Here is a 16,597-nt window from a genome sequence, read left to right on the forward strand (position 1 = left end):
GACTCTGAAAAAACAGTCTGAGGGGTTTGAAGTGGCGGGGGGGTGGGAGGTGGGGGTACCAGGTGGTGGGTATTATAGAGGGCACAGCTTGCATGGAGCACTGGGTGTGGTGAAAAAATAATGAATACTGTTTTTCTGAAAATAAATAAATTGGGAAAAAAAATAAAAAATAAAAATAAATAAATAAATAAAAATCACAAAAAAAAAAGCGGTCTCTTGTAGGCAGCAGATAGAGGAGTCTTGCTTTTTTTTTTTTTCCCATTCTGACCCTATGCCTTTTGATTGGAGCATTTAGTTGATTTACATTCTGAATAATAAAAGATAGATATGTATTTAATGACATTTCATTACTTGTTATCATTGTTTCTGGAGATCTTTTCTTGTCTTATTCAATTTTAGTGTTTCATTATGCTTTAAGAGTCCCCTTTAATATTTCTTGCAGGGCTGATTTAGTGGTCACGAAATCCTGTACTTTTGGTTTGTCTGGGAAATTCTCTATCTCTCCTTGTATTCTGAATGGCAATCTTGCTGGATAAAGTATTCTTGGCTGCCTCTTTTTCTCATTTAGCACTTTGAGCCACTTTCCTTTGACTCGACAAGTTTCCACTGAAAAATCTGCAGTTAGATTTATAGGTCTTCCCTTAAGAGTTAAGGACTTCTTTTGTGTTATTGCTTTTAAGATTTTTTTTTCTTTATCACTGTAGTTTTCAAATTTAATTATAATATGTCTTGATGTTGGCCTGCTCTTGTGATTTTTATATGAGTTTTTTGTGCCTCCTGGGACTGGATGTCTCTTTCTGTCCCAGATTAGGGAAGTTTTCAGCTAGTATTTCCTCAAATAATTTATTCCTTTCTCCACCTTCTTCCCCACTTCTGGGACCCTAGACTATAAGTATTGTTATCTTTGATGGGGTCACAGAGGTCCCTATGTCTATTCTTGTGTTGTATAATACTTTTTTCTCTCTTTTACTCAGCTTCTTTATTTTTCATTATTTTGTCTTCTTTTTTTCAAGATTTTTAAAAAAATTATTTGACAGAGAGATAACAAGTAGGCAGAGAGGCAGGTAGAGAGAGAGGGGGAAGCAGGCTCCCTGCCAAGGAGAGAGCCAGATGTGGGGCTCAATCCCAGTACCCTGAGATCATGACCTGAACTGAAGGCAGAGGCTTAACCTACTCAGCAACCCAGGTGCCCCCCATTATTTTGTCTTCTAATTGACTAATTCATTCTCTGCTTCTTCCAGCCTGCTATTCATTGCATCAACACTGTTTCCAATCTCAGTTATGGCACTCTTCATTTCTGACTGATAATTTTGCAGCTCTTTTATCAAAGGCTTTTGAATTTTGGTCAAAGTCTCCCTGAAGTCTTCCATTCCTTTGTCAAGCCCAGCAAGCATTCTTATGATCATTGCTTTACATTCTCCATCAGGCATATTGCTTCACTTAGATCTCTGGCTATGGCCTTATATTGTTCTTTCAATTCAGATGAATTCCTTTGTGCTGTCATTTTGTCTGAGTTTTTGCTTTCTTCTCTGTGTTGAAAAAGCCAGCTATGTTTCTTCCTCATGGGAGTAATGGCAATGAAGAAGAGGTCATGTAGTGTCCAGGGCCTAGCACTTCAAGGAGTGTTTGTGGTATGTGCTGTGTGTGTTTATCTGCAGAGGCTTTTCTTGCCTGTAGTGGGCAGTGTTTGTTCCTTAGCCAAAATGTGTTGAGTTTCAACTTGGTGTTGACAGACAAATGGTGTGCTCTGGTCTGCTGTGAAATGAGACATGATTTGTTTCTACAGAACTGAAGCCCCATAAAACTTTATGGCTGGGAGACATGGTGTGGGCTAAGGCTTGGGCTGGTCTCCTGTCATGCTCAGTCTAGGAAAAGCTTCACTGAGAAGGGCAGTCCCCCCAGAGTGCAGGGACATGGGACTTGAGGTAAGCTAGTTAGGCTGCCATTGCCAGTGCTTTGCTGCTTCCTGCAGGTGGCTCTGTGTTTATGCGAGGGTATGGGATGGGAAATGTCACTGGGCAACTTCTTGGTTTCCATAAAAGTGTCTCTCAGGGTTGTGCTCTAAGAAGAGTGAATAATTTCCTTCTGTGTATCCCTGGGATTCTTCACACAATTATTTCCACACTGTCCCCCTCCACCCCTCAGGACATTTGTCTGTCTTCTATCCAGGAGTAGGGCCATGCCCTCTGGGATCTATCTTAGCCAAGCCTGCTCTCCCTTCAACTTCAGGCTTTAAGCCCCACTGGTTACAGGAACTCATGACAATCAGCCCTGCTTATTCCCCCCATCAATAACTTTGGAATATGTTCTCCTTATGTGTTCCTCTTGTGTGTTCTACACTCCATTGTCCTTCTCCAGGACTATGGCTCTCGCCCCTCTGTAGCACATGTGATCATATCTCCACTAAATCTCACTTTGTACTTTCTTTGATGTGGTCTCTTCTGTGTCTTTTGTTGTGAAGCTTGTTCTGTCAGTCTTCATGTTGATTTCTGGGTATTTAGGATGATTTCATAGTTAAGTAGTTGTGTTTATGAGACAAGAGGAGCCTAGGGTAAACGTACTTCCCCACTATCTTTTCACTTCACTCCCCACCACCATCCAGGATATTTAAATTTAAAGAGGGAAGACCTGAGAAAAAAGGGGCTATTCCTACTTGGTGGAACAAGAAGTCATTAATGAGCTCCTTGAATTCAAAGTTATTTTGGATGATTATTATGTCTTAGTTAGAGTTACCCTAGAAGTAGACCCAGAGGCAAGGACTTTAAGATAAGTAGTTTATTGAAGAGTTGGATCCAGGGAAGAGCAGTAGGGAGGAGGGAACATGACATAGTAAAAAAATTGTGTATTATCAAGCCAGTTACCCTTCTGGGAAATTGGAGCCCAGTGTCACTGTGGAATTCTGTGTAGCCATGTAGAACACTCTTCAAAGTTATTCAAACCCAGGAGGAAAGAGGATGGGATAATTCTCCACCCATTATTCTTTGTGGATTGTTTGTGGGAAGGTTCATTCCTAGAACTTCTGGCATATCTTGTGCATGGAAAAATGTGCTCCCAGGCCCAGAAAGTAGTTCTCTGCCAGAGTTTTCAAGAGTTTTCAGTAAACACTCTCCAGTTTGCCTGACAAGTTGAATACCACGGTAATATGGGTGGAGTCTAGCAGTGTCTTTTTTAGTCCACCAGTTATACTAATTAGAGTTACTTGCCTACCACCTTAAGTTCACCCTGTGCTATTACTCAACCTTCAGTTTAGTGGTTGGTCAGATTTTTTAAAGTAAAAACCTGAATGATAGCAGAAGGGTAAGTGGGTGAGCTATATTCCCTGCTGCTGCCATTGGTCCCACATTCTAAGAAACCAATATGATTCTTGGCAAACCATTGCTTTCTATGTATAAATGTGCCTGTTCTTAGTACCACATGATGCCAAAACCCCTACCACTTTGTTGACATTCTGTGGCTTTTCCACCATTCATCTTTGTAATTGAATTTGAGTCTTTTTTGCATATAAATTGCTTTCATGTCATATTGATTTTATTGCAAATAGTAATATTTCTCACATAAACATTGGTTTGCAAATTTTACTGAGAGATATGTTCTCTGAAGTGTAAGTACTAATACCAGGGGATTTTGTACCTGAAAAATGTTCTGCAGGGTAGATATGGAAGTTTGGCTTAATAGATGTATATTCACACCTGTCATTACAATAGCTTCATGTATTGGATTGGGTTCTCTGTTAATTAGCACATATTTCTTCTATGGTATGTTTTTATCCATCAGGGAATGCCTCAATAACATTCAGCAAATAACATGGAAGGAAATATCCAGAAAAATGTAGAGAAAATTTACATCTCTACAGACACTGATGAGATGAAACCACAGAGACTTTTATAGAAGGAAGTCTTTACCCTCTGAGGAGAAGACTGTTTGCTTGCATATGCCCATGGTCCACATTACAGAATAAAGAAGATATCAATAATGTAAAAATAACTTTAAAATCAGATATTGTAGAGTTCATATTCTCTATTCAAAATGTATTATTGTTGATGTGTTTCTTTGATTTTGTTATTAATTGGTTTATATAGTTTGCTGCGCCCACGTTGGGGGCATAGATATTTAAAACTGTTAGATCTTCTTGTTGGACAGACCCTTTGAGTATGATATAGTGTCCTTCCTCATCTCTTATTATAGTCTTTGGCTTAAAATCTAATTGATCTGATATAAGGATTGCCACTCCTGCTTTTTTCTGATGTCCATTAGCATGGTAAATTCTTTTCCACCCCCTCACTTTAAGTCTGGAGGTGTCTTCGGGTTTAAAATGAGTTTCTTGGAGGCAACATATAGATGGGTTTTGTTTTTTTATCCATTCTGATACCCTGTGTCTTTTGATTGGGGCATTTAGCCCACTAACATTCAGGGTAACTATTGAGAGATATGATTTTAGTGCCATTGTATTGCCTGTAAGGTGACTGTCAAAATGTAGAAGAACTAAAAATCAATAGTAGTTTTATAAACAATACTTTGTGTGACAATTAAAAAACCTTCCTATATAACATCAAAGAGCTACTGAAGTCACCACTATAGAATATGAAACACTTAAATTTAACCTTGGATTAATTCCTCCTGGAATTTTTAATGACTCTCCCCTTTCATCTTGGCTTTGGCCTTATTCTTTATTTCCTTTTCATTTTTAAATCTGATCTTGGTGTTCTCCTAATATTCTTGGAATTCTTTTTCTGCTTTAGTTCTGGGCTTTTCTGGGCCAATCATTATCATCATCATCATCATCGTCATCATAATTACCACCACCACCAGCACCACCACCACAGTTAAGTAGATTGCATTGCTAAACCCTAAACAATTTTAAAATTGCATTATTTGTATTAATGTATTCAGTCCACTTCTTATTTCATAGATGAGGAAACAAAGGAGCAGTTTACTTTTTTTGAAGGGGTAGATTGTTTGCTTAGTTCATGGGAACAAACTGTCAGGATTTACCTAGGAAATGGTGCATGAAAAGCAAATTTTACTATTCCTAATCACCTTAATAGTTTATAATTTACTTAACCTTTTGTCAGTAGCTGAATGACTTTAAGATTCTACACTGGAACTCATTCACTGAAAGCTTAACAGCTTCTTCATACTCTATTCCAATATCAGAAGTTGTGAAAGAAATTGATACGTGGAATTCTGTGGTTCCTTGTAGAAAAGGTATTTTTGTTTGTTTTTTTAATAAGGAAAGATTTAAATATTTCTTTATATTTGGCATTTGTAAATTGTATCATGTCATGTCTAGATACCAACCTTTTTAATTTATTGAACTATTCATACAGGCAATTTGGAGAATGTCTTCTTTGTCTATTTATTTATTTATTATTTGTTTAACTTAAATTCAATTAGCCAACATATAATACATCTTTAATTTCAGATGTGTGTTCAATAATTTGCCAGTTGCACATAACACCCAGTACTCATCACATCATGTGCGCTTCTTAATGCCCATCACATAATTACTCCATCCCCCCACCTACCCTTTAGCAACCCTCAGTATGTTTCCTACAGTTAAGAGTCTCTCATGGATTTTTTCCCTCACTGGTGATAACTCATTCAGTTTTCCCTCCCTTCCCTTGCACTTTTTAAAAAATTTCACATATTACTGAAACTATATGATAGTTGTCTTTCTCTGATTGACTTATTTAGCTCAGCATAATACCCTCAAATTTCATCCACATTGATGTCAATGTTAAGTATTCATCCTTTGTTTACCCATTCCTTTGTTGTTGGACATCTCATCTCTTTCCACAGTTTGACTGTTGGACATTGCTACTATGAACATTGGGCTGCAGGTGCTCCTTTGGGTCACTACATATGTATCTTGAGGGTAAATACCTTGGAGTGTGATTGCTGGGCCATCAGGTAGCTTTATCTTTAACTTCTTGATGAACCCCTCTACTGTTCTCCAGAATGACTGTGCCAGTTTGCATTCCCACCAACAGTGTGAGAGGGTTCCCCTTTCTCCACATGCTCACCAGTATTTTTTGTTTCCTGTCTTGTTAATTATAGCTGCTCCAATTGGTGTGAGGGCGTATCTCAATGTGATTTTGATTTGTATTTCCCTGATGCCAAGTGATGTGGGCCATTTTTTCAAGTCTGTTGGCCATTTGTATGTCTTCTTTGGAGAGATGTCTATTATGTCTTCTCCCCATTTCTTGTCTGGATTATTTGGTTTTGGGGTGTTGAGTTTGATATTTCTCAAACTTTACAGATCTTGGATACTACATTTATCTGATATGGCATTTGCAAATATCTTCTCCCAATCTCTAGGTTGCCTTTTAGTTGTGTTGACTACACACTTTTCATCTTGATGAAGTCCTAATAGTTCATTTTTGCTTTCATTTCCCTTGTCTTTAGAGATGTATCTAGGAAGAAGTTCCTGTGGTTGAGGTCAGAGGGTTTACTGTTTATGCTCTCCTTTCAGATTTTGATGGATTCCTGTCTCACATTTAGGTTTTTCATCTAATTTGTGTGTATCTTTGTGTATTGTGTAAGAAAATTGTCCACTTCCATCCCTCTGGATATGTCAGTCCAGTTTTCCCAACACCATTTATTGAAGAGATTGCCTCCCCCCCCCATTTGGATATTCTTTCCTGCTTTGTTGAAGACTGGTTGACCATAGAGTTGAGGGGCCATTTTTGGATTCTCTATTGTGTTTCATTGATCTGTGTTTCTATTTTTGTGCCAGTATCGATCTGTCTTGAAAATTACAGCTTTTTAATATAGCTTGAAGTATGGCATTATGATGTCACCAGCTTTTGGTTTTTCTTTTCCAACATTCCTCTGGTGATTTAGCTTCTTTTCTGGTTCCATAACAATTTGGGGATTATTTGTTCCAGCTCTGTGAAAAATGTTGATGGTATTTTGATAGGGATTGCTTGAATGTGTCAATTGCTCTGGGTAGCATAGACATTTTAACAATATTTATTCTTGTAATCCATGACCATGGAATTTTTTTTATTTCTCTTTTCTCCCTTTCTTTCATAAGTGCTCCATAGTTTCTAGAATACAGATCCTTTACCTCTTTGGTTGGGTTAATTCCTAGGTATCTTATGGGTTTTGGTATGATTGTAAATGGGATCAGTTCCTTAATTTCACTTTCTTCTGTCTCATTGTTCGTATATAGTAATGCGACTAATTTCTGTGCATTGATTTTATATCCTTTCACATTGTTAAATTAATGTATGAGTTCTAATAATTTGCAGGTGAAGTCTTGGGTTGTCCACATGGAGTGTCATCTGCAAAGAGTGAGAGTCTGACTTCTGTGCCAATTTGAATCCCTTTTATTTCTTTTTGTTGTCAGACTGTGGAGGCTAAGACTTCTAGTACTATGTTGAAAAGCAGTGGTGAAAGTGGTCATGTGTTATGTTCTTGATCTTAGGAGAGGGAAAAGCTTTCAGTTTTTCACCATTGAGAAAGATATTCACTGTGGGCTTTTTGTAGATGACTTTTATGATACTGAGTTATGTTCCCTCTATCCCTACCCTCTGTGTGTGGGATAGTTTTAATCAAGAAAGTATGTTGTATTTTGTATACAACAAAGTATGTTGTATTCTGTCAAATGCCTATTCTGAATCAATTGAGGGGATCATATGGTTCTTGTCCTTTCTTTTACTAATATGATCTATCATGTTGATTGGTTTGTGAATGTTGACCCACCCTTGCATCCCAGGAATAAATCCTACTCAGTCATCATGAGTCACCCTTTTAGTGTACTGTTGTATTCTATTGGCTAGTATTTTGGTGAGAATTTTTGCATCCATGTTCATCAGGGATGTTGGTCTGTAATTCTTTCTGGTGGGGTCCTTGGTTGGTTCTGGATCAAGGTAATGTTGGCCTCATAGAATGAGTTTGAAAGTTTTCCTTCCATTTCTATATTTTGAAATAGCTTCTGAAGAATAGGTATTATTTCTTCTTTAAATGTTTAGTAGAATTCTCCTGGAAGCCATCTGGCCCTGATCTCTTGTGTATTGGGAGATTTTTTTTTAAAGATTTTATTTATTTATTTGACAGAGAGAGATTACAAGTAGGCAGAGAGGCAGGCAGAGAGAGAGAGGAGGAAGCAGGCTCCCTGCTGAGCAGAGAGCCCGATGTGGGACTCGATCCCAGGACCCTGAGATCATGACCTGAGCCGAAGGCAGCGGCTCAACCCACTGAGCTATGGGTCTGTTCAGGTTTTCTACTTCTTCCTGTTTCTATTTTGGTAGTTCATTTGTTTGTTTGGAATGCATCCATCTCTTTCAGATTCCCTAATTATTTGGCATTTAGTTGCTGATGATTTGTTCTTACAATTGTATTTCCTTGATCTTGGTCATGATCTCTCTTCTTTCATTCCCTGAGTTCATTAATTTGAATCCTTTCCCTTTTCTTTTTGTCAAATGTGGCTAAGGGTTTATTGATCTTAATCAGTTCTTTCAAAGAACCAGTTTCTAGTTTCATTGATTTGTTCTACTGTTCTGCTTTCTATTTCATTGATTTCTACTCTAATCTTTATTATTTCTCTTTTTCTGCTGGATTGAGACTTTATTTGCTGTTCTTTCTCTACCTCTTTTAGGTTTTAGTTTAGTTTGTGTATTTGAGACTTTTCTGATTTTTTGAGAAAGGCTTATATTGCTATGTACCTTCCTCTTAGGACTGCCTTTGCTGTATCCCAAAGGTTTTGAACAATTGTGTTTTCTCTTTCACTTGTTTCCATGAATTTTTTAAAAAAATATTCTTTAATTTCCTGGTTGACCCATTCATTTTAAGTAAGATGCTCTTTAACCTCCAAGTGTTTGAGTTCCTTCTAACTTTCCTCTTGTGATTGAATTCAAGTTTCAAACATTGTAGTCTGAAAATATGCAGGGAATAATCCTAATCTTTTGTCTTGGTTGAGACCTGATTTGTAGCCCAGTATATGAACTATTCTAGAGAATGTTCCATGTGCAGTCAAGAAAAATGTGTATTCTATTGCTTTAGAGTGGAATGCTCCATATATATCTGTGAAGTCCACATGGTCCAGTATATTATTCAAAGTTCTTGCTTCCTTCTTGATCTTTCTACTTAGATAATCTGTCCATTGCTGTGAGTGGGGCATTGAAGTCCATACTATTATTTTTTATTATAAATGTGTTTCTTTAATTTGGTTATTAATTAGTTGGTATGATTGTCTGCTCCCATGTTAGGAGCATAAATATTTATAACTGTTAGATCTTCTTGTTAGATAAACCTTTTTAAGTATGATATACTGTCTCTCTTCATCTCTTACTACAGTCTTTGGCTTAAAATATAATTTGTCTGATATCAGGATTGCTACCCTAGCTTTCTTTTGAGACCCAATAGCATAATAAGTGGTTTTCTACCTTCTCCCTTTCTATCCGGAGGTGTCTTTAGGTCCAAAATGTGTCTCTTGTAAATAGCATATGGATGGGTCTTGCTTTTTATCCAATCTGATAACCTGTGGTTTTTGATTGGAGCATTTCATCCATTTATATTCAGAGTAACTATTGAAAGATAAGAATTTAGTGCATTGAATTACCTGTAACGTTTCTGTTTCTGTAGATTGTTGTTGTTTCGTCCTGTGTTACTTTTGGGTTCTCTCTTTGCTTACAAGATCCTCTTCAATTAGGGATCACAAAATTTTTTTTTTTAGTTTCTGTTTGTCCTGGAAGCTCTTTACCTGTCCTTCAATTCTGAATGACAGCCCTGCTGGAGAGAGTACTCTTGGTTTGGTGTTTTTCTCACTTAGTGCCCTGAATATATTATGCCAGCCCTTTCTGGCCTGCCACATTTCTGTGAATAGGTGTGCTGGCTGCCTAATGTTTCTACATCTGTAGGTTAAGAACCTCCTGTCTCAAGCTTATTTCAGGATTTTCTCTTTATCTCTGAAATTGGCAAACTTCACTTTCTTTGTGTATTTAATAACTTATTCCCTTCTTTTTTCTCTGTTATTTCTTCCAAAAAAACCAATAAACAGAATTTTGACATTCTGGACCAAATTACTTTCCCCACAAATTTTCTACCTTCTTTTCTGTCTGTATTTTACTTTCGGAAACTTCTCCATAACTTTTCTGCCAAGAATCCTGATGATCTCTTTTTTCACTACTGCTGAATTTATACAGTTTCATAAATTGTTAAGTTATAGAACTTTTTTTTTGTTTACCTGTTCTTTGTTAAAACTTAATGGTGTTTTCAGGATATAGTATTATCTTGAAGCACCCTGTGTTGGATTTTGTTTTTCTTTTTTCTTTTTTTCTTTTGCAGTGGTGGCAGAGGTAACAACAGTTGTTTACACCCTCCTCTATCCTACCCTCTAGATCACATTAGCTGACTATGGGAACTACAGTTTAGAGAATCCCTTGCCAGCATGGTTCCAGATTAAATCCCACTAATGAAAGACATAGTGTGATACCTGGAAGGTAGAAAGAAAGCTGAGTCATTATTATTCCCCAGAAGTGGTTGCTGTAGGCTGCAAAGAAAATGATATCAAAGAATTGAAGGCTAGAGAACAATATGCACTCCTGGTAAAACATTTAACAAAACTGTAGACTCCAGTCACTTTGAAAGTCCCTTGTATTGCCCATTGAAACCATAGAGATCTTTCTAATGCAACCTGATCATGCCTTACCAGCATTTTAATACAATGAGTCCACTATTGCCCTTGGGATATGCTAGTAATAGCACCCACATATCTTCCTATTTTTGTCCCTGGAAGTCTCTATTTCCATTCCACTACTGCCATCTTGTAATCGTATGGAAGCATGATGTTATAGCTGCATGCTTCACAAATGCTATTGACCTGCTTGAAATGAGTTCCATTTTCATTGTCCAAATGGAAAATTTCTCGTGTCTTCCATAATTACCTTTTCTATGAAGTCTCAAAATATATAAAAACACCAAAAAACCCAAATTATTTAAAAAATTGGGCAGAGAGACTGAACAGACATTATTCCATAGAGGGCACACAAATGGCCAACAGGTACAGGAAATGATGCCCACCATCCCTAATGGAACTCCAAACATCTCTGAGGGAAATACAAGTAAAACCACTTATTTGTGGAGCATAAAAAATAGCATGGAGGACATGGGGAGTTAGAGAGGAGAAGGGAGTTGGGGGAAATTGGAAGGGAGGTGAACCAAGAGAGACTATGGACTCTAAAAAACAATCGGAGGGGTTTGAATTGGCGGGGGGTGGGAGGTTGGGGGTACCAGGTGGTGGGTATTATAGAGGGCATGGATTGCATGGAGCACTGGGTGTGGTGAAAAAATAATGAATATTGTTATGCTGAAATTAAACAAAAAATAAATTTAAAAAAACACAATGATATATCACCTCACACTTCTTTGCATGCCTATTAACAAATTTACCCACAAAGGATAAGAACTGTTAGCAAGGAAGCAGGGGAAAAAAAGGAATACTTATACACTGCTGATGAAAATGTAAATTGGTGCAGCCACTCTGGTAAATAGTGTTTCCTGAAAAATTTCAAAATCGAATTACCATTTGATCCAGCAGCCCCACCTCTGGGTATATGTCCAACAGTATTGAGACCGGATCTCAAAGAAATATCTACATTCCCATGTGCACTGCAGCATTTTTGCAGTAGCCAAGATGTGGAAATAACCTAAAAGTCTATATAAAAAAGAATGGATAGAGAAAATATGGCATATACACATTATGGAATATCATTAAGCCTTTACAATGAAAAAGATCCTTCTACTTGCAACAACATGTATCTACCTGAAGGACATTATTTGAAGTAAAATAACCTGGAAACAAACAAACACTGCATGAACTCACCATATGGAATCTAAACAGATACACAGAAGCTGAACGTGAATGATGGTTGTCAGGGCTTGGGGTGGGGGATAGGCAGGCACATCAAATTTCAGTCATAAATAAGTGAATTCTGGAGGTCTATACAACATAAGGTATATGATTAACACTATGTTATTGTCAACTTAATAATTTGCTAAGATGGGTTTTTTAAAATGCTTTACTTGGCATATAAGGAAAAGCAATTAACCAAAAAAGGGCCAGGAAGAAATTTTTCAAGGTGATACATAGGTCCTGGCATTGAGAGTGATAATGGTTTCAAGGGTATGTACTTATCTTCAGACACATCAAGTTCTACACATTAAATATCTATAGCTTTTTTTGTTATTGTTTTTTGTTTGTTTTCATGCTCCCATTTTTTGGGTAATTTTATTTTATTTTTCAGTCTTCCAAGATTCATTGTTTATGCACCACACCCAGTGCTCCATGCAATATGTGCCCTCCTTAATACCCACCACCAGGCTCGCCCAACTCCCTACCCTACCTCCCCTCCAAAACCTTCAGTTTGTTTCTCAGAGTTCACAGTTTCTCACGGTTCATCTCCCCCTCTGATTTCCCCCAATTTGCTTCTCCTCTCCTTCTCCCAATGTTCCCTGTGTTATTCCTGATGCTCCACAAGTAAGTGAAACCATATGATAATTGACTCTCTCTACTTGACTTATTTCACTCAGCATAATCACCTCCAGTCCTGTCCATGTTGATACAAAAGTTGAGTATTCATCCTTTCTGATGGAGGCATAATACTCCATTGTATATATGGACCATATAATCTTTATCCATTCATCTGTTGAGGACATCTTGGTTCTTTCTACCATTTGGTGACTATGGCCATTGCCACTATGAATATTGGGGTACAGATGGCCCTTCTTTTTCACTACATCTGTATCTTTGGATTAAATACCCAGTAGTGCCATTGCAAGGTCATAGGGAAGCTCTATTTTTAATTTCTTAAGGAATCTCCACATTGTTTCCCAAAGTGGCTGCACCAACTTGCATTTCCATCAACAGTGTAAGAGTGTTTTTCTTTCTCCACATCCTCTCCAGCAGTTGTTGTTTACTGTCTTGTTAATTTTGGCCATTCTAACTGGTGTAAGGTTGTATCTCAATGTGGTTTTGATTTGAATCTCCCTGATGGCTAGTGATGAACATTTTTTCTTGTGTCTGTTAGCCATTTGCATATCAACCATGTACCAATGAAAGAGTTTAAAAATTATGATTGGATGTGTCTTCAACATTGAATTAGCTTAGGAGATTTATCTCAATGAAATGTTTTAGAGCATCAGAATCTAGTGCATTAATCTCTACAACATAGAGATTAGTATCTTCAACATAGAATTAGCTTAGGATATTTTTCCTCAATGAAATGTTTTAGAGCATCAGAATCTAGTGCATTAATCTCTACATTAGGGTTTGTCTTTCACTGGGTACCATATATGAATGGTAACCATTAGCCTGGATTTAGAGACTCAGTTTTGGATTTCTGGTCTTCATCTTTGTGTTTATCAAATTAACTCTTCAATCATAGCCTACCTCAAGGTAAGATAAATACATTAATTTGTTTAAGTATAAAGTTATTATCCAGTCCTGACTAAACAAGTGGGGAGGCTCACACTCTTTTCAGTAGTTTGGCCACAATTCTTTGATTTTTTTCTACATTACTGAACCTCAACCACTTCACAACACTCTTCTTTGGAACAACTCAGGGTGGCACATTTCCATGTTCTTATAGCATCTTGTTATGTCCATGAATATTTTCAAGTGGACCATATAGATTATCTGGCTCAATCTCCATATTTTATGAAGAAGGTGACTTGTATGTTCTTGGAAGTTGATCATTTAGTTGAAGGCAAGAGCAGGCTTGTCCAGTGCAAATGATTCAGGGTCTACTCTGTCCCTTCGTATTCCATTCCCACTGCCACTTCCCTAAGTCTCATTCTCTTTCTTCCAATTTCTGTAACAGTGTCTGTAGCCACTTTCCTACCCTGGGCTTGGCTTTTCCAAGCTCTTTTTTATGCAACCTGTACAGAGAACCATCTCTGACTTTTTAGGAGATGCTCAATTCTACTTCATTTTCAATCAGATGAAGTCTGGACTTTGAAATAGGGACATCAAGGGCAAATAGTATCTAACCATGGTGTATAGCATGTTCCATAAAATATATTTGACATAATTAGTCTCAGGGTTTGGGCTAAAGAGAAAGAAAATAAAACCTCATCTTAATCATTTTAGAGATATTTCTTCAGAAGGAAAAATAGACACATCCTAGCTAAAAAAATACATGTGAAAATTACACAAAGTTTAAAGAATGAGAACTGGAAATATTGGTTTTAAAGTAGGTTGTCAATGAAAAGATAACCTTGTAATTGATAGCACTAGTCCACCAGGAAAATGTTTAATTTCTTTTTCATTATTAATGAAATAGAGAAGCAAATAAATGCTACCAACTTGAATCTTTGGATGAATTTATAGAAATACCAAATAAGTGAACCCTTTTCTTCTACTGATATATACAAGCATTCTGTGGTCATAGCTATTAATATAAATGTTATGCACATCTGAAGGGCTGGGGCCAGAATAAATAGCTTAAGAAAGAGGAGCTGGTCAGCTTTAGGTTGCTGGGATTATTCCTTCTCCTTAGAAAATGGTTTAAGCCTGAGAATAGTTCTTTCTCTCCAGCATGAGATTGATGCATACATATGTAGCTAAACTAAGGACCGAAAACAACATTTAAGAGCACACTAATGCAAAGTATATATATTCCATTATGAAGGGTACTATGACCATTATTTCCCTGTGCTAGTCTTGGAAGGAATGTAGACTCAAGCACTGGGACTATTTCCATCCTTTCCTTCTGAACAATCACATAATATACCTTCATTGATCATTTGAATTATCTAAATGCCTTTTGGTAAATCATTATTAATTCTGTTGAGACATGTTTATTGCTGAAGAGAAGTTAAATAAAAAGTGTGTAAAGTATTAAATTTAGGAAACTTCAAGCACATGATAGATACCAGAGGGAGGACACAAAAAATCAGTTGTCATTCAAATATGGAAAATTTGGAAGAAGATAATTATGTACATCAAGGTAAAATGTGGTCTTGAAAGTAGATTTCCATTTTGCTAGGGATGTGCAGAGGTCATGTATAGTGTCCAGAGACATAGCACTAGAACTCTGTGGACTATTACATTGGCCAGAATGAGGACACAGGGGTCTCTAGGTATTCAACTCTAAGACCATTTGATTTTTTTTTTTTTCTTATCCTGATATTTTCATTCTGCACATTGTCTGCCTCAGAGCCTGGTGGACTTGCTTATTCCGGAGAGTGTAGATGACAGGGTTCAGCAGCGGGGTCACCACTGTGTTCACAAGGGCAGCCTCCCTATTGGACTCCAGCCTGTTCGTTTGCTTTGGTTTCACGTATATGAACACACAACTGCCGTAAATAAGAGAGAGAACTATGAGGTGAGAGGAGCAGGTAGAGAAAGCTTTCTGTTTCTCCTTGGCTGAGGGAAGTTGCATGATTGTGACTACTATGTTGCTGTATGCAATGATGGTTATGATAATGGATGTAAAAAGAACAAACAAAGCAAGGACTAAGGCCAAAATTTCAGTGGACCTGGTGTCAGAACAGGAGAGATGAATTAAGGGGCCAAGTTCACAGAAGAAGTGGGGGATGACATGAGGGCCACAGAAGGATAGCTGGGAAACCTTCACTACCAGCCCAGTGATGAGAGGGAAGGCCAAAGTGAAGCAGGCAGTGACAAGGAGGAAGCAGGTCTTCAGATTCATGATGGTCGGGTAATGCAGAGGCTTGCAAATGGCCACATACCGATCCAGAGACATCACTGCTATGAGGAAGAAACCTACTGCTCCCAGATATAAAAAGACAAAGGCTTGTATAAAACATGCAAGAAAGGAAATGATCTTTCTGTCTACAAGAAAGATGACCAGCAACTTAGGAATAACAGCACTTATGACACCACACTCCAAGAAGGAGAAAATGCTGAGGAACAAGTACATAGGTGTGTGGAGCCTGGAGTCAGCAGAGGTGATGGTGATTGTGACAGCATTGCCTGCAATGGATGCCAAGTATGCCAGCAGGTGCACCAGGAAGAGGACCTTTCCCAGGTGTTGGATGGCAGGAAACCCCTCCAAGGTGAATTCTTGGACAGTTGTTCTATTCTCCATTTCCATGAGCATCTCTTTCCATAGTAGTATCACTGCTGATTTAACCTACAGTAAAGACATTGGGGAACACAATTGTTTTAGTGGGGGATATGATTAAGATGTTTGCCTATCTAAGAAGGTGGTTAGGCTGATAGCAAAGTGGTTTAGGTAGTTAGTTCTTGAGTCAGAAAGGCTGGATTTCAATACTAGTTCAGTAGTGAGTTCCAACTCCTAAGAGATGAGTCATCTTTGGAAAGGTAGCTAACTTTTGTGGACTTCACTTACAACCTTTATAGAATAAAGATGATAGGCTCTACGTATTCATGTTCTTGTGAAAATTAGATAAAGCATATAACTCACTTGAAATATGCTAACATTTCCTATGTGTTCCTCTTTGTTTAGTTGTAATGTAAAGGTCATTAATAGAATGCTTAAATAGAACACCATCAGTAGGCAGAGGTATTGACAGTTTCTTAGTTATATCGTTTTATTGTTTTTAATGATATCAATTTTCAGTAAACACAACAATAAGTTTAGCTTTGAGTATCCCCTTAATAATGCAA

The 16,597-nt window shown here is 37.5% G+C and overlaps 1 protein-coding gene across 1 annotated transcript; it reads right to left on the minus strand.

The window, feature by feature from the left end:
* Positions 1 to 15,122: 15,122 nt before the first annotated feature.
* LOC122898963 (olfactory receptor 6C74-like) lies at positions 15,123 to 16,079 on the minus strand. The gene has a single exon (XM_044236620.1). It carries the CDS (start codon positions 16,065 to 16,067, stop codon positions 15,123 to 15,125), a length of 945 nt encoding a protein of 314 aa, XP_044092555.1. The 5' UTR covers positions 16,068 to 16,079.
* Positions 16,080 to 16,597: the final 518 nt, after the last annotated feature.

This window comes from Neovison vison, chromosome 2, assembly GCF_020171115.1.
Source record: "Neovison vison isolate M4711 chromosome 2, ASM_NN_V1, whole genome shotgun sequence".
Classification (NCBI taxonomy): domain Eukaryota; kingdom Metazoa; phylum Chordata; class Mammalia; order Carnivora; family Mustelidae; genus Neogale; species Neogale vison.